General features: G+C 36.2%; 3 protein-coding genes across 7 annotated transcripts; 1 reads left to right on the top strand and 2 right to left on the bottom strand.

Moving 5' to 3' along the window:
• The first annotated feature begins 1960 nt into the window (after positions 1 to 1960).
• LOC103838993 (probable inactive receptor kinase RLK902) lies at positions 1961 to 4625 on the top strand. The gene is made up of 2 exons (XM_009115463.3): positions 1961 to 3453; positions 3777 to 4625. The coding sequence occupies exons 1-2, from the start codon at positions 2148 to 2150 to the stop codon at positions 4367 to 4369; spliced, it is 1899 nt and encodes a 632-aa protein (XP_009113711.2). The 5' UTR covers positions 1961 to 2147; the 3' UTR covers positions 4370 to 4625.
• Positions 4626 to 8868: 4243 nt separating this feature from the next.
• On the bottom strand, positions 8869 to 15735 carry LOC103838983 (probable serine/threonine protein kinase IREH1). Of its 2 annotated transcripts, XM_009115451.3 has the most exons (17): positions 14466 to 15735; positions 13937 to 13998; positions 13664 to 13846; positions 12214 to 13581; positions 11950 to 12122; positions 11605 to 11833; positions 11413 to 11505; positions 11198 to 11338; positions 11027 to 11119; positions 10728 to 10923; positions 10417 to 10502; positions 10115 to 10203; positions 9830 to 9881; positions 9693 to 9749; positions 9414 to 9590; positions 9214 to 9291; positions 8869 to 9112 (listed from the first exon to the last, which is right to left on the bottom strand). In XM_009115451.3, exons 1-17 carry the CDS (start codon positions 15028 to 15030, stop codon positions 9026 to 9028), a joined length of 3729 nt encoding a protein of 1242 aa, XP_009113699.2. In that variant the 5' UTR covers positions 15031 to 15735; the 3' UTR covers positions 8869 to 9025. The 2 variants fall into 2 exon arrangements, 1 of the variants encoding a protein (XP_009113699.2); XR_004452625.1 differs by lacking the exons at positions 8869 to 9112; positions 9214 to 9291; positions 10115 to 10203.
• A 236-nt stretch (positions 15736 to 15971) lies between these two features.
• LOC103838973 (potassium channel KOR1) lies at positions 15972 to 22859 on the bottom strand. 4 transcript variants are annotated; one of them, XM_033282501.1, is made up of 12 exons: positions 21572 to 22859; positions 21365 to 21406; positions 19099 to 19433; positions 18762 to 18968; positions 18596 to 18677; positions 18115 to 18427; positions 17736 to 18028; positions 17407 to 17487; positions 17207 to 17305; positions 16900 to 17109; positions 16611 to 16799; positions 15972 to 16517 (listed from the first exon to the last, which is right to left on the bottom strand). In XM_033282501.1, the coding sequence occupies exons 3-12, from the start codon at positions 19419 to 19421 to the stop codon at positions 16374 to 16376; spliced, it is 1941 nt and encodes a 646-aa protein (XP_033138392.1). In that variant the 5' UTR covers positions 19422 to 19433; positions 21365 to 21406; positions 21572 to 22859; the 3' UTR covers positions 15972 to 16373. The 4 variants fall into 4 exon arrangements, with proteins under 4 accessions (XP_033138392.1, XP_033138350.1, XP_033138331.1 ...); XM_033282479.1 differs by having other exon boundaries at positions 15974 to 16207; positions 16291 to 16347; positions 16442 to 16517; positions 19099 to 22859; XM_033282459.1 differs by having other exon boundaries at positions 19099 to 21406.
• Between the last annotated feature and the right edge of the window lie 242 nt (positions 22860 to 23101).

Here is a 23101-nt window from a genome sequence, read left to right as displayed (position 1 = left end):
ATCCCAGTTTAAGTTTATTGTAGCCGTTGCTTCCCCAGTTGTAACGCTCAGTTACATAACACTGTGACCATCGTGACAAGTTAATGTGGGCCCCTTGTGATTGATATTACAGATTGGTTCATATCGAAAAGAACACATCGATACAGAGAGGAGACAGTTACAAAATAAAAGAGAATGTGTTTTCTTTTTTTTTTTTTTTTTTGGCTCAACATCAACATTCATTTCACCAATTTTGTGGATACAAAGATTTGACCACTAGAAATTTAAACCACTAGTACTTTGAGATGATCTAGTAACACCCTGAATCACTTGATTGGATCCAACGCTACCTAATTTAAATCTCAAAGTACTTTGAACCACAATGAGAAAGAGATCAATCCACGACCCGGACTGATCCTTCTCTTCAACCTCCTAATTCGACCTCATGGTACAACAACGCCTACTAACACAACAGGACTAAGAACTATACCCGAGACCAATTAAAACTAGCTAAAGGACCCTAATAATCGGCATCAAAGTTCATGATCCAATAGCTTCAACACCGTAGATGCGTAGTCGAGATAGCCTCATCTTGTTGGTCTTCAACCGCTGTGACCCTCAGCCTAAAAACGGACACAGTATCCGAATGAAAGTCGGGTTCCAGCTGCACAAAACGCGGGTCGATACACCATATCCGAATTTCAGAGAAGCGGAGCTCGTACCATAAGTTAGAAACCTTCAGAGCTAGGGTATAAGCCACCGCCACGAACCACCGCTAGAGTGTATCTTCTTCTTTGCCCATTAGTCTGCGGGAGCCATTGTTCGTGTGTTCCCGGAGATCCCGGAAGACCAAACTCTGTCTGTTCGCCGTCTACTTTTCCTTCGTTTGTCTCACCGTCACGTATGGACGTAGATCCGAGGTGAAGGAAGTGTATTTCGTAGCCACGCGCCGTCGCCGAGTCGGAGTTGCCGTGAATCTGAAAAGGGGAAAAACCAGATCCAGTAACTCTGAAAACCCTAAAAGCCGACTTTCGTCCTCCCACGTCATCTCGTTAGCCTCGCCGCAGCTCCAGATCGTCAGATCTTGCCACCGTCTGCGTCAAAGAGGAGCATCAAGTGGAGATCCCACCAGAGTAACGAGCATATCGACTAAGGACAAAGGGGAAGAGAAAGCAAAAGGAAAAAGAGGGAGAGGAAAAGAGAGGCGCCTCCGGCACCGGATTAACCGGGCCGGAGCTAGGGTTCCGTTGGGTGTTTAGGAGAGAAACGAGAGCTGTGTTTTTCTGTGTTTTGTGTTTTTCTGTGTTTTGGTTATCTTTGGTTAAAGTGTTTTCTTTTGTTATGTAAAGCTTTAATGCTGTAAATTATTGTTGTTGGCTTTTTTACATGTTATGGTCCTCCTACCAGTCCTTTAACCCACCACCCATGTTCTTCGTTTTTGCCTTTACAACCATGCACCATTGATTACTCTACAGGAAAAATCAAGTTTACATGAGAAAAAATAAAAATAATCAAGTGTATTTACGAATAAAGAACATAGAAGTAAGTGTATAATCTAGAGAAGAGGGCTCCACTTTACTCAAATGCAGAGAATAATTAACATGATCGTAATTCTTAGCACAGTTTTTTTTTTAATTAACCCTCTGGATTCCATTAATCCGATATTAAATTGATATTTAGTCTCCAACTAAACTCATCCACTTGCTAAATTCTTCAATTTTTTTACTTCATCTACAGCATTTTGATACCAGTGGCAAGATCTTAGTCTAATCGATAATTAAGATTATATTGATAAAGAATCTTTAGCAGTTAAAGAGACAAGGCAGGTTAGATTAGATAAGACAATAACAGAGCTAAAGCCTTAAAGGTCCCTCACATTCACAATCACACAGCGATACCAAACCATGATGGCATAACTAAAACATAACCAATCACATTAATTTGTCCGAAGGATAGACAAGATAGATGACGTCACTCTTGTAATAGAAATATCGTTTTTGTCGCATTAAAAAGTTTTTTTATTAAAATTAAATATTCAAAACCCTAAGAAAAAAGAGGAGAGAGATTGACTCTTTAAGTGTTTGACTACTAGCTTCACCTCACTCCTCTCTGTAATAACCACCACACCTTTCTTATTCAGACCTCTCTCTAGGGTTTCGTTCTTCCTCATGACTCCGTCAATGGCGAGTAGTCTCTCCACATTCCTCTCGATTCTCCTCCTCCTCTCTCTCCCTATTCCCTCAACACAAGACCTCGCCGCCGACAAATCCGCCCTCCTCTCCCTCCGCTCCGCCGTCGGAGGCCGCACATTCCTCTGGAACACCGAACAAACCACACCATGCAACTGGACCGGCGTCGCTTGCGACGGCGCCAACCGCGTAACCGCCCTCCGCCTCCCCGGCTTCGCCCTCTCCGGCAACATCCCCGAGGGTATTTTCGGAAACTTAACAAATCTCCGCACCCTCAGCCTCCGCCTCAACGCGCTCACCGGAAGCCTCCCCTTAGATCTCGGCGCCTGCGCCGACCTCCGGCGACTCTACCTCCAAGGAAACAGATTCTCCGGCGAGATTCCACCACTCTTGTTCGGTCTCAGCAACCTCGTGAGGCTGGATCTTGGGGAGAACGAGTTCACGGGAGAGATCTCCTCAGGGTTCAAGAACCTCACGAGGCTTAAGACTCTCTACTTGGAGAACAACAAGCTCTCCGGCTCTCTTCTCGATTTGGGCTTGGGCTTGGGCTTGGGCTTGGGCCTGGATCAGTTCAACGTCTCTAACAACTCCTTGAACGGATCTATACCGAAGAGTCTTCAGAAGTTTGATTCTGATTCTTTTCTCGGGACTTCGCTCTGTGGAAAGCCGCTTGGTGCTTGTAGTGATGAAGGAACTGTGCCGAGTCAGCCTATTTCCGTCGGAAACATTCCCGGGAAGAGAAAGAGCAAACTCTCCGGCGGAGCTATTGCCGGAATAGTGATTGGTTGCGTGGTCGGCTTCCTTCTGATCATTCTTGTTTTGATGGTTCTCTTCCGGAGAAAGGGAGACGAGAGAACAAGAGCCGTCGACGTTGAAACCATCAAGCAGCTTGAGATCGAAGTTCCCGGCGAGAAAACAGCGGTGGAAGCAAACGAGCCATCCACGGCGGCTGTGAACAGCTCAGGGGCGAGGAAGTTAGTGTTCTTTGGGAACGCGACGAAGGTTTTCGAGCTGGAGGATCTGCTGAGAGCTTCGGCGGAGGTTCTAGGGAAGGGAACGTTCGGGACGGCGTACAAGGCGGTGCTTGACGCGGCGACGATGGTGGCGGTGAAGAGGCTGAAGGATGTGACGATGGCGGATAGAGAGTTCATGGAGAAGATTGAGGTTGTTGGGGCGATGGATCATGAGAACTTGGTGCCGTTGAGAGCTTATTATTGCAGTGGAGACGAGAAGCTGCTTGTGTATGACTTCATGTCTATGGGAAGCTTGTCTGCTCTCTTACACGGTTAGAGACTTTTCTAAATGATCTCTCTCTCTGCTAAATAACTGTGATTAATATTGTTAATATTTTATAGTTTCTAATTTGGCTTATTTGCGACACATTTAGTAATCAGAGGCTGTAGAACACTATATTGAATAAGTTTTGTAGAATAATAGTTATTTCATGTCTGATTTACTTATAACAAAATACTATATATTATTATACACAGTAAGTGTTTTGTTAATTAATTAGGACAGTAGTTAAGCTTTTTTTTTGTTCTGTTTTTTTTAGTTAAGCTTTTTTTGTGTGTGTGTGTGTTATGATTAATGTAATTGCTAATGTTACAGGAAACAAAGGCGCAGGACGGAGTCCACTAGACTGGGAAGTCCGAGCACGTATCGCTCTTGGAGCAGCTCGTGGACTAGACTATCTACACTCGCAAGATCCATTGAGCTCTCACGGAAACGTCAAGTCTTCCAACATCCTCTTAACAAACTCACACGACGCACGGGTCTCTGATTTCGGCCTGGCTCAGCTCGTCGGCTCATCATCCGCGACTCCAAACCGGGTTACCGGGTACCGTGCCCCGGAAGTAACTGACCCTAGTCGTGTCTCGCAGAAGGCGGATGTGTATAGTTTTGGTGTGGTGCTGTTGGAACTGCTCACGGGGAAGGCGCCGTCTAACTCGGTGATGAATGAGGAAGGGATGGATTTGGCGAGGTGGGTGCACTCGGTGGAGAGGGAAGAGTGGAGGAGGGAGGTTTTTGACTCGGAGCTGATGAGTTTGGAGAGGGTGGACTCGGTGGAAGGAGAGATGGAGGAAATGCTGCAGCTGGGGATTGACTGTACGGAGCAGCACCCTGACAAGAGGCCAGTGATGGTGGAGGTGGTGAGGAGGATCCAGGAGTTGCGCCAGCCGGGTTCGGAGCTGGTGGACTAGACCAATGGATAGAGGATTGGGAGGCTCACTAGTTGGAATGATGATATGAAACGCCAACGTTTTTGGCGTTTGATGATGGATGTCTTTGTGGAATCTTTGTTGTTTAAATGTTAGTTTAAGAGTTGAGGTTAGATGTTCTTAATTTTATTTTTTTTCCCTTAATTTTAATCTCATGTGTGGGCACTGATGATAAGGAGTTCGTTGTGGTTGTAATTATTATTGCTTTTAATCTAAACTTTATTTCAGTATTGTTTCAGCCTTTTGTTTCTTTAAACCAACTAGGATCGGTCCGCGCTACGCGCGGAATATGAATTTTTTTGGTCGCATAATTATTATTTTATTTTGTGGGTCGTATCTTTATATCTTCTTAATTTTTGTTTGTTGGATGTTTATCTCAAAATTAAGTGGTTACTTCTTATCTATTATTTCTTCCATTTTTTTAATATAAGTTGTTTTTGAGAACTTTTTTGTTTCAAATTATATGTTGCTTTTAATTTTCTATGTAAAATTTATTAATAGTTAATAGGTTGAATTATGGTTACGTAAATAATTAATAATATTTTTGTTTAAAATATAAACAATTAATGATTTTTTTTATCTATGTGCATCCTACTATATAAAAAGAGCTATTTTGGAGGCTTCTAAAGTGTGCCACATATGCAAAAAATTCCTGGCCAATCAATCTACCAGCTCATCTCAAACTGGGCTGATATCCATGTCAATTACGAAGCCCAAACAATTTATTTAAATCCCAGTCAATACTGAAGTCAGCCCAATATCCATTTACGGTATATGATACCAAGAAACTAAGAAGCTCATTTTATTTTATGAAATTACATGTTTTTGTTTAGTCTTTCGCCACAGTGACCGGAGGCGTGTTGAATCACAAAGCTTCTCACGCATCCCATTATTATGCTATTTCAATTGAGGTTCTTAGTGTTGTTCTAACTTATATTTAAAAATAAATTTTATTAAATGTTATAGATTTTACTATTATCTTAATAAAATTTAATATAGATTTGATACATATTATATCAAATTATATAAAACTGATAAAAATGAAATAAAATTGTATAATTATCAAACATTTGGCCTAAACAATATTTTTAAAATTTTGTAGATATATAAGAAACTAAATATCATACGATTAGATATTAGATGTTTAAAAATTGCATATTTTTAAAAGCTTTAGTAATACAAATTGTATAATTATATAAAAATAATAATATTACTAAATCTGAAATGGTATATATGAATATATATTTATTTTATAGATGATGCATAAGATATTACCAACATTAAATAAAATTATCCGTCTCATGTTTATTTTTTTTATAATTGTAGAGATGACATGTAGCAAAATGCCCAAAATGACCCTAATACCCTAGATATATAGAAAATATAAAAAAATTGAAATATAATACAATAATTATTTGTAGATAACTGCTACGTTTAACTTTGTGGGACAATGAGACGTCTAATTTCAGGGAGTAAAATCGCATATCTACCAGGAAAAACTAAATCGTAATCATCACAAGTATCATTCTACGGTTACATAATGGTAATAAAATAAACATAAAGTTTATGTCAAACTAAATTCTTACAAATATTTCACTTTTTCAGGGAAACTATCACTCACAACCACACTTGGATCGCGCTTCTACTTTGACAACGATATTGATATCACACAACGCTTCCAAAAGAGGAATAAATGTCTATCCTAAGCCTCATAGCAAACGACACCAGTCAACTTTTTTAAAATTTACGTTACAGCTTTCTACGTCAATTAAATAGGCACACTCAAATACTATTTTCTCTTACAAATATTAAATTCATCAACATAATTTATTATTCAAACTTACTTTAGTTTATAAAAAAGGTGATCACCGCTTCCAACGTCTTCGCATTATAAAAGAAACAAAACTTAACTTACACTTTCAGAAACTTTAAAACTCCCAATTTTAATTAAACTGTTCTTTAATTAAACATGTAATCCGCACGAAGCGCGGACACAGGCTCTAGTCTAATTACTCCATATATGTGTCGGGACAATAATATTGTAGTATAATATTTATTATTTTAATCATTACTTAAATGCAATACAGATAATTTAAATTTTTTGAAATTTTTGTAAAAGCTTACAACATACATCAATACATATAAGAACAAAATACCTCCTCAAAAAGCTTTTTACAAATATAAAAAATATCTAACATAATCAAATCATGATAATGTTAATCAGTATATATATAAAATAATAGAATACATATAACAAATTCATTGAAGAATCTAAACTTTTAAATTTTGATCATCTAATTTTATTTTATTTAGGTTTTTTAAAAATATAATAAGTTTTAGAAATTTTGTGTTTGAAAAAATTGTTTGAAAAGACAGTCTTTACAAATTTTTATTTTCTAATTTTTGTTTAAATTTTTTTTTTCAAAATCCAAAATTTATTTTGTAATTATTTTAAAAATTATTTTTTTTTAATATTTGATTTATCATATTTTAAATCATAAACTCAATCTACCAATAGTCTAGATTATTTAAACATATAAATATAACAGTTTTTTACCTTTTTAATGAAATTTATTTTGAACATTTTGACACTTGTGTGCTATATCTGTAAAAATAACTTTTTAGGACTACCACAGGAAACTTTTCAATATTAAATACAATAGAAAATGTTATATATATATATATTTATTAACTTTTTATGTTCAACTAAAATTTAATTTTTTAAATTCATTATTTTTGCTCGGGTGGTACCCGTCTAGATTCTTGACTTTTTGTTAATAACATTTACTTGCTTTGGAATGCTAACTTTAAGTGCTGTAACTTTTATATTTTTTTTTTTGTAACTTTAAATGAGATTTTAAATTTCATTTTTTTTTTGTTTTGTATGGTCACCTTTTGCTAATAGAATAAAGGCTGGCTTTTGGTAATGATATAAAATCTTCACTTTAGAGTTGCAGCTGCTTTAGGCGTTTTGACCAAACTTAAATGTAATACATAGAGACGAACTGAGATTTTTCAATTATGGTACCAAAAAAACTTCTTTGTACGAAGCCATTGAAGATTTGCAAAGCCTATTGAGTTAGTGATCAAAGAATTGAATCACAGATCTCATGTCCTAAATGTTGATAGATATTTCCGAGCAAATCTAGAATGTCATAACTGCAAACAAAATGAATATTTATTTGATATTGGAGAAATCATTTATTTATGGAAATAGTATATTCTTATATAAAAGATAAAAAGGAAAAAAATTGCAAAAGAGTATTAGTAATGGAAAGTCCTAATTTATGGAGAAACCCCTGTCCCACTCTCCCCTTTCCATTAATATTTTCTTCGTTCTATTCTCTCTACCCTCTTCAATGCCTCTTTCAATTTTCTTCACCGCCTTCATCCTCCTCCTCTCCTCTGCCACCGCCGCTTTCCTCCTCCTACTCTGCTGCACGCGTTTTGGGCGGTTGGCTCTTCCGAGAAGTCTCGGATTTCACCTCACTGGCGAGATTCAGATCGGGTCGGAGCTTAAAAGACGAAGGATCCTGGGCCTTTCATCGAAGAGATAATTTCCATACTGTGTGGAGGGTCAATAGTCTTCGTGAATTGAGGATTTATTGAGAGATCGATCAGGTTACCGGGAGGCTGGGTTCGATGAGGGAGATATCGAGAGATATCGATTAGGTTACGGGGGGGGCTGGGTTCTGAGGGAGATATCGATTAGGATTAGGGTTACGGGGGAGTGATTTTAGGCTTTTTTAGGCTTGAGCGACTGAGTGATTTGGGCCAGCCCGAAAGTGAAAATGGTAAAACTCTGTTTTTAATTTATTGGATTAAAGCCCAGAACGGTAGTGAAATAGTGACATGGCATATTGATTGGCTCACAATTTTTTTGCCCATGTGGCAGGACTTAGGAACCAGGGATTTAGCCCTTTTTATATAGTAGGATAGTATGCTATGCACTGCAGACTAAAAAGAAGAAGAATGTACAGTAAGCTGGCAACTATAACTTTATAATATTACCAACTGTAAAATACGTGGAAGTTGAAACACAATAATGTCTTTTATCTTCATACTTCATAGATGCGACTTAGTCTTGCGTGGTTTAATTTTCCTTTCCAAAATCATGTAAAGAAGAAAAGGTTGGGTGCAGTGAATGTGTAACTAACATCGTGGCAGACAAGTTAATAAATATGAAATTATTGAGGTTATGTAGGGTTGCGACCTAAATGGCGTTCTGAAATCAATAAAAAAAGTGTAATAGGTTGCGACTTGTGAGCTCTTTCTCCTTATCTATTACATGTTACTAATGGTTTAACGCAAACGCTACCTCACAAGCTCTCATGTCCTTGGTGATTTATGAAAACATGGGTGGGGGAGGAAAGATACCAATATATCTTTCCCATGATGTTTTAATATCCCTTGTCCCCTCATTTTTCTTCTCGTCTTTGTAGACGTAATAAATTAAGCACAGCCTTGAGTTCATTGCAACAGAAAAAGAATGGTTGCATCTCTTGATTTTTCATCAAAATAATACTGATTTTCAAATGTTTCTGTGATTTTATAATATATATGTACTTTTGCATTCTCATTTTCATTTTCCATGAACATTGGCTTGGCTAAAGAAGTACTTGTAAGAAAGTATTAGTATCACTTTTGACGAGAGTTTGGTTGTGGCTCATCTTTCCAGCCTTTAGATAGAAGATCGTAGTTGATTGATGCCAACTGCGATAGGTTCTGCAAACCGTGAAATAAAACAAAGTTAGAGCGCTAAGTAAGCAACCAACCGTATACTTGCACAGAGCCGGCTCTTAACAGGGAACTCATGTGATCGGTACCTTAAACGAGAAATTACTGAAAGAGTAATCAACAGGTACGCCAGACTCAAACTCTGCTTGTCCGTCGCTTTCTTCAACCTGTGTACCACCATTTTGATCCATTTTAGTGAAATTATTTACCTTTTAAGTACAATAATTAAAGAATTTTTCAACTATATTTTAAGGAGTTTGAATTCAAAGAGTGGATCAGCGAATATTACCTCTCCTTCCTCATGCCGATTGCTAGAGCAACCACTGCTGCCACTCAAGCTATCAGCATCACTATAGTCTTCAACCTCACCGGATGGGAAAAATTGCTCATCCGATGTGTTCCACGAGTAGCGACTTCTGAAGTAACTAGTGTCAATTGCACTCTCTGAAGCTGGAACAAATGCAGCCTAAAGAAAAGTAGCGTTAACCTTTATATATGCCATGAGGGTCTGCTTCTGCAAAGCTTATATCTTTGAAAAAATAAAACAAATGAACAGAACAAACCGCACCTTTTGCCTCGCTAACGTATCCCAGTTGATGTCTTTAAAGAAGCTGTGCTGCTTGACCTGCGTCATCGAATTTGTTTCACTGATACTTTACAACAAACTGGAACAACATCAAAGAAAAAAGGACATCCATTTTTTACCTCAGCAGCCCCTCTAGCTCCAAGTCTGAGATGAGGATCTTCTGTTAAAAATCTATAAAAAGAAGATGACAGGATATGTTACATATGATCTGTCTTTTCCTTTATGGACAATAAAACAGAATTTGAAATCGAACGTCCTTGGCATGTTCATAGCAAAACAGATAATTTTACTCAAGAACATGAGCAGAAAAGAGTTGTTCATCAATGTTTTTTATCGCACAACTGATAATTTTGGAAACAACACTAGTGTGGAGCATATGATTATAGAGAGAGAAGATCTCTTACCGGTCTATAATATCATGTGCTTCAGCACTCATTTCTTCAGGGACATGAGGCCATGGTATGTTACGATTGAGAATATTGTCAAATATTTGCTAGAACAAAAACAAATGCAAATCAAATGTTGAAAATCGAAACTAGATGCAAAGTGCAAGTTATAGAAGTTTAAGTAACTATTTCAAATCAAAGCCAACAGAAAACGGCACATAAGATCAGCCCAAGTACGAATTTTAGTTTTTAAAACCTTGAGAAACATATGCTCCTTATCAAAGCATGAACAGGAAAGAACGCAGTGATTAGTCTCTTACCTGAGGATGTTCTGCATTAAAGGGTGGAATTCCCACAATGAGTTCAAACAGAATAATGCCAACAGACCACCAATCCGCAGTTGCACCTGAAAAGTATTGCACCTATATTATAATTTCTCGCAGCTTGGCATGTGATAAACGGAACAGAACTATCTGAAACTCAGTAGTTAAGCGTACTAAGCATATATGCAATATGGAAAAATAGATTTGTAAAGCCTGACTCAATAACCAATCCCAGCCGAATACCGATCACACTCTACTACAAGAACATACTGAACAAAAGATAAGCATACATCAAGATTAGAACGAACCATGTCCTGTCCCTAAAAGGATTTCTGGCGCCAAGTAGTCAGGAGTACCCACAGCAGACCGTTTCTTGCGCCTTTCAAGCTGATGCTCGGACGTCGGTAATCGTGATTCCTCCTCATCAAGCAGAGATGTCCCAGGACCAGATAGATCATCAGTGCTGTTGATTAGACCAACTTTTGACAGTCCAAAATCTGTCAACTGCTCAATAAAACGAAAGAAACCATAAAGTTGCAGTGATCCTCCAATAGCAAGACAACAAAAGAAGGCCAAACAGTTGTAACAATGAAAAAAAAAAGAAAACCTTAATATGACCATCATGCGCAATCAACAAATTATCAGGCTTCACATCACGGTGAACAACACCCTCAGAATGCAAATATTCCAAAGCAAGAACCTGAAAAGTAAATTGGATCATGGAATCACTTTCTAAAGCTTTCATGGCATGACTTTAAAATAAACATGCAGAACTTACAACTTCGGCAATATATACACGGACGATATCTTCCTCTAAGCAACCTAAATTTCTCAACAACGAATACAGATCCCCTCCATTCAAATACTCCATCACCAGATACAGATTGTCACGATCTGTGAAAGAATAGAAGAAACGAACCTGCTCAAAACAAATTTATGTTAAAAGAAGCCAATCTATCCAGATAATATGCTTAAATGGTCAGACGTGCTCACCACAAAGGGATTGCGGACATTAATCAAAATGTCACGTTCGGCAAGTATACTTTCAACAGCATTCTTGCGGATCATATCTGCCTTTTTCAAAACCTGATGAGTATGACAAACATTATAACACAAGATTAGAGAAAATCCCTGCTACATAAAACAAAAAGAACTAAAAAGAGAATAAAGCAAAATATATTTTACCTTGATTGCAAATAGATCTCCTGTCGTTCTCTTTTTAGCCAAAAACACTCTCCCAAAAGCTCCCCGACTTATTGGTTTTATGATCTCAAAATCATCTATGGATGTGCGATCCCGTGGATGCACGTTTCGAGCAACATCATCTTCTAAAGGAGCATCTTCATCAATTACAGTGCTTGATAGGTCAACTTTTTCATCATCCATAAGCTCACAGATCTGCAAATATTTCTCCCTATATAATCAAGAATAAGTATACTTTCAACAGATAATACTTCTGGAAATCATAATGAAGAGTGAGGGAGGGACTCGAGAGAATCTCTCATACAATAATAACACCAAGAAACTTACCGGATCAACTTTTCTATGCGAGTTCCAAACGTTTCTACTGTAAGTGCTTCAAACTTACTGCGGTCTATGACCACCCTCAGATCTTCAAGACAAGAAAGTAAAAAGGGAATTGATTGCTCATCACCAGGAATAGCATCTGCTGCACATTTTGCAATGTCAGCGAGTTCACTCATCTGCGTTAGGTTGTCAAGAGTTTTTTATCAGGGGAATAATTAATAACAAAGACAGGAAAACTTATGAAGATGGAGCACAACCATCACAAACCTGTGGAATGTCATCGTGATCATGGAATGTACCCTTGCCTCCTAGAATCATTTCAATTGGATCAGGTCTGGGGGTTGGAATCGGGGATCTAGGAGTCATGCTGCTGGCAGATGAAGTTGCCATGCCTCCTAGATCAGACTTGGAACCAAAACGGGTTTTACAAGACATTAAGGGTAGACCTCTCATATCATCCATAAAAACTGAATTATCAGTCTCTGGGAGACAGTCAAGCATGTCTTCTGACCCTCTCCGTGACCAATCACTCAACCTTGGCGAGAGAACATTACATTCTTCAGTCAAATTTGAATTGGATACTTTCATGGCATCTGGGCTTTCAGCAGCTGCTAGGCTATCCTTATACCTGAAGGTCTCTGCTATCTTGTCAAGAGTTCCAGCAATTGCCATCAGCCGCTCATCAACACTCAGTCCTTTCTGGTCATATTTATCAGCTAATGTACAAATTCTGGAGTGATCTTCAACATGGGTAGTGGGAACTTCCTCCTCACAGATACGGCACATTATTGAACTTTCCTCCGAGATAAGTGGCTGTTCCCCCCAGTAACCCCAAGAAATATTGTGACGATGCTTGGGCGACTGTTCATGAGAATCTTTTGCTGGCGGGCAGTTTAGAACAGAAACACCAGTATCATCACTAGGTTGTCGATTTCTAACCATATTTGGAGGTTCAAGTTTGATATCATTCTGCTCTTCTGATGCTGGCGCTTCTTTCATAGTTTTCAGTGCTGGAGATGGAAGTTTCTTCCAGGAAGACATTCTATCGATGTTTGCAGGAGATTCAGATTCCTTAAGAACATAATTTTCGGGAAGGGAGATAGGAGGAACTGAGCGTACAACAGCGTCCTCCTTCCACTCCAAACCACGCTGTTCCTGACTAAAAGCTTTCTTGGTGGATGATGGTATCTTTAAGATTTTTGCAGCACTTGAACTCCTTCCCGCTCCAGTAGGAGGTAGTTTTTCTAACGAATGCAAAACTCTCGACTGACGTAGTTGTACAGCTTGTTCCTCTTCTCCCCAACTTTCCTTATGAAACTGAAGCAATCTCGTACATCTGGTAAGTATAAAAAGCATCCGAGTATGAAGCTGCTTGAGAACTCCCGGAGGGAGCTCTTGACGTCTATCATCTAAGTCCTGAACTATACCTTCACACTGAAGCCAGAAATCTCCAGGAGAAGTCATAGCACAACTGCGAGCCAATATTAACAAGTCTTCAAACGTTTCCTCCCATTCAGGATGACTTTCTGCATTTTTCTCAAGAACTCCCACCAGGTCCGCAGCAAATACCGCAAGGTCAGAGTTTACTTCTTCCTTTGCTTTATCAAACTTTGCCCGAATCAGAACCAATATCTCCTGGAAAAGACAGACTATTAAACTCTGTATGCAGCAACACTCACAAGGGATTAAAAGAAACAGGAGAGTCTAGAATACCTACCTCCACATTGTTCGACCTCCGAGGCTTCCACAATGGAAATGGACGTACACCTTTCGAGTTCAGTTCATGAGAAAAGCTTTTAATGTCACCAGGAAACCTCTTCCGCGGAGCACTAGTCATACGAAGTAAGGCTTGATAACGCGGTGATTCTGACTCTTTTGGATTTTCCAATTCATACGAATTCTAAGAAAGAAGTCACAAAAATCACTTAAAACTTATAGCATAACATAACATAAACTACTTCAAAACTATATGTGATAGAGAATGAAGTACCTCCGGGGTGCAGAAGTCTGAATTTCTTAGAGGACCAGAGCGTCCAGACGCCACAGAGCGACCTACGTAGTGCCACCATAAGAAACTTAAGAATCAACAGAACATACACAATATCAAGAAACAGTTCAGAATAAGATGTGCGGTGATTCTTAAAACTAGCATTATTATAACATCTTACAAGCGAATATGCTCATAACAGGTGCATACAAGTTCAATGCATTCTTAGACCATCTCCAATGGTTTACTCTATTTTTTCCTCTAAAATAGAGTAACTCTATAATAGAGTTGGTTGTTTCTCCAATAGTACTCTATTTTAGAGTGAAAAATAAAGTGATGAACAAAAAATAAAAAAGTTACTCTATATATAGAGTAAAAAATAGGTTTACACTATTATAGAGTAGAAAATATAGTACCATTGAAGCATTTTTACTCTAAACTATATTTTAAAGAGAAAATAGAGTGGAGTTGGAGATGCTCTTAAATCAACGGAATCCCATTTTAAGATGTTGTTAGTAATCTGTGGACATACCAGTTCCGGATGAGGATGCTACATTATGCAATCGAGATCCTGATGCCGGCGGCAACTTAGGGCTGAGGCTCCTCATTGGGCCAGTATCAGGAGACAAGCCATCACGATCCTTGTTCTCCTCAAACCCTAGCTTGGTACTCCCAGCTTCCTTCTTTTTACTGCCGCCACCATCAGTAACCACCTTCGAGAGTTTGCTGGTACTTAACAGAGGCGGAGTTTCTCCATCGTTCCGAAAATTGAAAACACTTTCCCGCGGCAAAGGTCCGGATCTCGTCTTGATCCGGTTCAAGCCCAGAGAGGAAGCCATGATCGGAGAAACGAAAGCAGGTCCTTCGGAGCTAGGAGACAAGTTCGATTTGCCGATAGAGTGAGGAGATGGAAGTTGCTTTCCCTTGCTCTTCTTCGATCCGTCTTTAATCTCTTCGTCGTTGGAGGCGGATTTGGGCTTCTTCTTGTCGGATCGTATGGGAGAGTTGGAGCCGACGGATCTGGGGCTGTTGGAGCTATCGGGGCTCGACGATCCGGATTTCTTCGAGGAGAAGAAGAGCTTGTTCTTGAACACCATTTTCGATTAACCTAATCACGATTACTCCAACTTTTGATCCGATTCAATCTCTCTGCAGATGATAGAGGTTCAGAGTATTCGAGGTGCTGAAGACGAGGAAGAAAAGAAAGCGTGAGTGTAGTAGACACCGTAGATTTAGTCCCAACAAAAAGTCAACAAAAAATGTTTGAACTTTGAAGACTTAAGACTAGATTTTGACTTTTGATTAAGATTTTAAACAGATAAAAGCTTTCGTTACCTATCAAATTGTTTTCCAACAGACCTCAATTTCATACTTGCAGTCTTTCACTAATTTTTATTATTATTTTGATCAACGAGTCTTTCACTAATTATACATCTTTGACAACTGAATGCGAAATTATCTATATTGATTTCATTTTACTGGCAAGAAAATCTATCATTTGGGCTGTTATCTAACTTGCATTATTTTTGGTCATCATTGATTTTATGAATTACAAAACCTTGTTCATGGACAATTAATTTCTTGAGTTACGTTTATCATTTTCTTGTGTCGAATTTCAAATATTATTTTAGGGGAAAAAAGAAACAATCCAAACTTATGATGTGTATTCGTTAGTTTATGGTTTCCATAGAAATTGTATACAATAATATAAAACTGGTATTTTGACAAAACGGTTTTGATAATATGTCGATGGTTTAGTTCTCCATGGATCGATCGTTTTCGTGGCCTAACAACGTAAACAAAACTTGTGATAAAAAATATCTTTTTAGGGCATTTCTACTCTATTTTCCTCTATAAAATAGAGTTTAAAGTAAAAATGATTTAATAGTACTTTATTTTTTATTCTATAATAGTGTAAACCTATTTTTTTATTTTATATATAGAATAATTTTTTTAATTTTTTGTTCATCACTCTATTTTTCATTCTATAATAGAATACCATTAGAACAACATCCAACTCTATTATAAAAAAAAAAAATAGAGTAAACCATATGGTCATAGACTTAACCACTTTAATGTTTAAACTTCAGTTTGTTGGCAATGAAAAAGATTACAACATAAAACTCCTCCGAAAAATGTACTAAAACCAAAACCTGAGAAAGTGATAATAGTTGTGCAATTCTCATTAAAGACAACGATCAAGAAATAAAAAAAAAGTTTGTGATAGAAGGGAAGATGCTGAAACTCCAAAAGTAGTAGCTCGATGTGGAAATCCTGTTGAAACATTGTTTGTCAGATTAAGCAATTTACCATGTAGAATTTCTAGAAACATTTGAATTTTTAATGTAGTAATATACCTGATAACATGTCGTATGTTCTTCACATAGCTTAATCAGCATGTTCTTGATCTATCCCTGAAAGCATAAGAATCATATTCTAATTAATGATTTCCATTGATAGCCTCCTGCATGCAAAATGATGAAAACAAAATATAAACTATTGAAGTACCTGTAGTGTTCGTTTCTGCTACTACACTCATGAGGAATTTGATGATCTCTGTATTTCCTCTATTGATTGCAAAATCCTGAAAAAAAAATTTTAAGAACAATAATGTTTCAGTTTTTCTTACGTAGTTAGTGTATGCTTAGACAACATAAATTTATAAAAATAAACTTACCAATGGTTTTATGTTGTTATAATCGACAGAATCCACGCTTACTCCCCAGTGGATCAACTTTTTAACCTTCTCAAGATCATCAAAAAATATTGCATGGTTGAGCAAAGATGCCTTCCTGATCACATCATTTTGCATTTGAATACCAAATACCGACTGCAATAGCCTCTCAACAAAAGCAGGATCTCTCCCCTGAAATACAGTAGAGAAAATTTTCCTAAATATATATATATATATATATATATATATATATAAAGCTAAGTTACTGAAATCACTCATGAGAGACTCTTACATTTGATAAATTTCTCATCACACTCGCTCCATCTTCGAGATAGTTGTGAAGACACTCCATGAAATATTTTTTGCTTATGATGAGAAACTTGCTTGCCTTGTAGGTTCGGATAGTATGTGGAAGAGGTTCATTCAAGACAAATGATTCTAATCCGAATACTGTAGTAGGCCTTCTAAGAGGTGGATGTACAGTTTCTCCTTGCAATAGTTCCTGCAGTAAACATAAAGAGTGTAAAACAAAATGATAATATATGTTTACATCATGTCTAGCTTGGCAAAAAAGTCATATGTAGCAGAAAAATCATTACCAAGCCTCCTTTGTATAAGATGTGTAGTTGGCTCACAATATTTCCTTCTTTTAAGACTGTGCATCCTGGGGGATGAAAATCTTGTTGAGCCCCACTAGCCTAATAGGACAGACATAAACCAATTGATGTGAAATTGTATTTAACCATATAAATAGACTGAAGTTGTAAAAAGAAATAAGAAGTCTCTTTTATAAGTTTACCAGATGCTTAAAAAATTCAGGTGAACATCCGTTGAATAGAGAGACACTCCTGATAATGCTTTCATTGAAATTTTTATTTATCTGCAAATAATAAAAATTGAGATACCATTAAGAAGCAATAGTTTCAGAAACTAAATAACTCTTGATGATCAATTCGCAGAAGCACAAGAACCGATGCATAACGGCTGTGTAATAATTACCGTGAAACGTGATGTGTAATGATTACTGTGTACGTGCAAGAATGGGCTAGTAAATGATGAATTATGCGGCTAAATTTAAGTTATCAAAAACAAAAAGAAAACTAGAAACTCAAGTCTCATAAATAGTACCTTGGCTATGAGACAAGCTGGAACATCTTCAAGAATTTTCCTATCGTAATCATCACTGTATTTCATCTGCATATGACCTCTGATGTCTTCAGCTAAATTCTCAGCAATTTTGGCTTCTTTCAGATACTTCTCCAGATTATCCATCTTCTCTCCAACTATTTGCTTCTTCGATCTTCTCCCAAAGAGGTTTGCTAGTTGGACACCTAAGTAGGTCCACACAGTTAAGCTAACGATGATTAGACATGCCAAAGCTACCATCTCAGTCAGATTAGTTGCGTGAATGTCTCCATAGCCTGTCAAAATAATAATACTGCTAATTTAATAATCCACAAAAGAATTTCGACTGTAAAATTTTAAAATATCAAAATTGAATATTTACCAACGGTGGACAGTGTGACAGTGGCAAAATAGGTCGATGCAATGTATTTCTGCACATTCCCGAGTCCTGAGAGATTTTGGTTGCCAATTTGGATATCTGACATCCAAGTTTGATATATTTGAGGAAGACCTTCAAAATCTGTGGCAAGTTGATAAAACATGCATCCAGTTGTGTGTATGCAGTATAACTGGATAGCCATGATCTTTATGAACATGATGAAAGCATAGTTGAAGCTTTCAACTTTTTCAAGTTTCTCTAATAGCTCCTTTCCTCTCATAGCCCGAACAATATTAATCCACCTTAAATACTCCCACTACATAAATATAATGTAAAACATACATTAGTGAGCTAAATTAATACAGTATATTGATCTGAAAAATAAGTTGGTTTTAAGGAATAGATTATGGAATATTAAAGTATTTATTCATATCTGACTCTTGCACATACAAGAATTGAAAAAGGTTTAATTTTCAGAATGTACCTGGATAATATTAGCCAATGGGACAGCAGCCACAGCTACAAGTTCCAACTTCCTAGGATTAAGTAACCAGATCCTGTAACACCTACAAAGAAACATAGATATTTATTATTAACTATATAAAAAATATTGATCAAAATGTAAAAATGCTTCAGCTAAGGAGACATACCAATGGAGAAACCTATCATTAGCGATGGGCTGATTATCATGATAGGCGTATATCCATCCACGTAAAATGTCAACTATGAAAGCAAATTCCATTACTATGATGAGTTGATATGGCAAATACTCTTCGGCGTTGAAGGCACATGTGAGAGGAGCCATAACGGAAGAGTATGTTGCAAATATCCCAAGCAAATAGAACCAGATTAAGTTCCTAGCAAAAAGCATAAAAATATTAATATTATAATCATAATATATAACAAAAATTAAAATATTAAATATTTTAATCATAATACATAACATCATTTAGAATTAGCGTAGATATGTAATATTCTCATTGTTACCTGTTGTTGACATTGGTGTTATCGTTGACTCTATTCTTTTTCTTCTTCTTTTTCTTTCTCCCGTTACCCGTATCTTCTCCGCCTTTTGTGATGTCTTCGTCCCTCTTTTGGGCTTCTTCTTGGATGATTCTCATGATGTCCAGATTTGCATCGCCAGGTGTGTAAGTGCCACCAGCACGAGGTATGTTGTTGTTGCCACCACGACCACCACCAATTGCTCCTCTTGCTGCACGACCACCACGAGTTGCTCCTCCCGCCGCACGACCACCTCCTTGGGTGAAATTTTCGGGATCCGAGTTCTTACGTTGACGTAAACGGGCCATTACATGCAAACCCTGGAGATGTAAAAGTAATGTGTCCGTCAAAACCCAACAAATGTAAAAGTAATTAATCATAAAATCCTAATATACTAAACCTTAAATCTTAACGGCCAAGTATAAAACATTTTGTGATTACCAAAAAGTATAAAACATTTTGTTATTTAATTAAGATCAATTTTTGTTTATACCACAATTCATGGAATCATAAGTAGCAAAAAAATTAATTAATGGAAGTGAGAAATAAATATTAACTGTTTTGAGAGAGAAAATAAAACAAAATATTTACTTTTCAGTAAATTTGGATTTTCTTATTTAAAATTATATTTAGTCAACTCTCTTCTGTCCAAAGATTACAACTCTCCTCTTCTTGGTCTTATGTCCAAAGGATAAACCAATTCCTCAAATTTAATCGTTTTTTTAATGTAAGACTTCGATATCCCCCCCCCCCCCCCCCCCCCCCCCTTATATATGTACGTGTCACATGCCACCCAAACGTCTACATATATGGAAGAAAGTACGTACGTTTTTCATGTTCAACGTTCCATTTTATGACTACATATAGACTCACTGTGTGTAAGAAAGTGTCTGGGAATCCCATGCATGTTTAAACGGATGCAAGTTAACTAGATGCTAAACCGAAACTAATGAGAAACTGAAAACCAAACCGACTGTGTTAAATCAAACTGAATCACAAGCTGTTGGATTTGGTCTCAGATTTATAAAAATCAATGATTATATATGTAACTGGTTATAACCAAATACATTTCCTTTCAGATATCAAGGATACATTTTCTAGGGAAAAGCAGGAAACTCTTTCAGACAAGAATAAGTAGTTAGTTAGTTTATCGGGTGATCAAACAAATACTTAATCTCATAAGACATATATCCACAGTTCAAGGAATCACAGAATAACAGAACATATAAACTTTTTCTGCTAGTTTTTTAAAGGAAATCCGACAAAAAGAACCATTCCCAAGTTGCTAATTTTAAACCAAACAATCCACATATTTATCTAGATATTGGAAGAAAAAAAGAAACATCTATGATTATATAACTGTTTATAACGAAATGCCTTTGCTTTCAGATATCAAGGATACCTTTTCTAAAGAGAAGCAGTAAACTCTTTAAGACAAGACTTTAAGTAGGTTATTGAGCTAGCAAACAATTACTTAATCTCATAACACATCCACAATTCAAGGAATCACACAATAACCGAAAATATAAATGATTCTGCTAGTATTTTTATAGGAAATCCAATTACACCTATGATTATATAACTGGTTATCACCAAATACTTTTGCTTTCAGATATCAAGGTTACATTTTCTAAAGAGGAGAAGAAAACTCTTTCAGACAAGACTAAGTAGTTTATTGAGCGAGCAAACAATTACTTAATTTCATAACACATATCCACAGTTCAAGGAATCATACAATAACCGAAAATATAAACTTTTCCTGCTAGTTTTATAAAGGAAACCCGATAAAAAAAAAGCATTCCCGAGTTCCGAATTTTTAAACAAAACAAATCAACATATTTATCTACATATTGGCAGAAAAAAAAAGGAACAACAAAGGCTTTTACTTTGAAATTACTAGCTAAGAAAAGACAGACACACGTCCATGACTACGAAAAACATTTCACCTCTCTTAAACGATGACTTTTTGTAAAACCGGAAGATTCGGTTGAAACCTCACCATCAACAGACTTATCCAATTATATTATCAATCATCTTGTAAACAAAGTTCATTAAATAGATTAAATAATACCCATTCTAACAAGGGGAAAAGGTAAATGCAAGGGAAAAGGATAAACAATTTTTTATAAAAATTGTAGGTAACGTTGAATTTTTTTAGTCGAGATATATCATTCAAACTTTCTTATGTCCATGGTTGCAAAAATGCTAGGGAAAATGATAAAACAATATGAGTGATAAGGAAAGGTCTTACCTTTGCTTAGAGTATGCCTGATTCTTGATTGATCCTAGTGTTCTGAGGAGTATGAAAAAGAGAGGACAAACACAACAAAAGGTCTTAGTTTGAGATTCATAACTATAAGGAACTTGAATAAACAACTAAGATAAATACAAGCTTTTCGATTCATAGCTAAGGAAGAAAAATAAACTGTGTGTGATAAATACTAAGAAAACGTTTTACCTTTGTCTAAGGAAGAGTTTTCCGGAACCTCTCTATCAACGAACGATTACCTTTTATATACTCATGAATGATCTAAAATCCCTAGTTTTCTCAAGGATTGATGGACAGCTGTTATTATCAAATCATTTTGTCGTATCTGTAGGACGAGCAGTACGAGTGTCCCTTTCATGCATAACGTTCTGATTATGCACTGTTGGCTCTGTCCGCTATTTGAACAGGCAGGCTTTGTTTGTAACAACCGGAGCCCATTTGGGCTTTACTTTGATGCCAGACCGAAACGTAATCTGAGACCTGTAGACTATAGTTACATTGAGTTTTTATTAATCAACAAATACTTGGTTTTTATTGAACGTGTAATTCCTAAATTATAACCTGCCAGGAAAATTAATTTAATTGTATCTAAGAGTTTACATAGAGAATGAATGACAAAAGATATTCAACTGGGGATATACTAGTTTTTAAGTAAGATATCATTTCAGGGAAAAATGATCAAAACTTGTAGCCTATTGGTACACTTCAATGTGAGTTAGACTAGCATGGTTTACTTCTCATATCCAATCTTAAACTATTAAAACAAGAGTACAAATAGTAATTAACCCTGAACTTTATTCAATAATTACAAAAGAATGCCATAGATCAAATTTCTTTTTTTCTTTGTTAAAAATTTAAAGTTAGATATTTAGGGATTTTATTGCCTAAAACGAAGGCCCTTAAATATTCTATTTTGTGAAAGCTATAATCTCGGCAATTTATTTTTGTTACTATAGTGTTGGGCTTAATCGAATGAAAGTTGTCAATAGGGCCCAACTGATCTGATTACATGTTCTAATGACACATTTAATTGTCAATATTTTTCAATCAAAGCATTATATATCATTAAATTATTTTGAAAAAGCGTTTTACCATTTAATATATTCTATTAAAACATATATATATATATATATATATATATTATTGTAAAAAATAAAATATTCCGTTTATAATATATATAACAACAAATTTAATATTTTCATTTAAGGTCACTTTGTGACTTTTTATTACATCACAAATCACTTATTGCTATCCTAAGGTTCTTTTGATTAACTCTTAGTTATGTTTCCCTAACGAAAGGTAACTACAAAAAAATTCTAGTTTCCTTTTCCTTTTGTGTTTGATTATTTTATTTAAAAATATTTGGGAAAACTGTTTTTTTAGAGCAAAAAATGGTAACTATGTCCCTTTAGAATAATCTATATTTTGTGTCATATTTTCCTATAACACCCTTTAATATTTTTGAAAATAAATTTAATAAATAGTTTTACAAACAAAAAAAAATTGGAAAATAGTAACTTTTGATAAAATACCTATATGAACTTAGTGATATTTTTTCCAGTTATAAAAAAGTTAAAATTATAAATTTCATATTATGTTCTAAATAAAGTAGAAATGACATTCTACGAAGTAGAAAACGAAATCCACTTTTTTCATTGAATCTACAATGTTTAGAATACATGATCTACGTAAATAGGAGTATTCTAAAAATATTTAGAA

The sequence above is a fragment of the Brassica rapa genome, chromosome A01 (assembly GCF_000309985.2).
Source record: "Brassica rapa cultivar Chiifu-401-42 chromosome A01, CAAS_Brap_v3.01, whole genome shotgun sequence".
Taxonomy (NCBI): Eukaryota; Viridiplantae; Streptophyta; class Magnoliopsida; order Brassicales; family Brassicaceae; genus Brassica; species Brassica rapa.
Note: the sequence above shows the minus strand (reverse complement) of the source record. Positions and strands in the feature narration are given on the sequence as shown.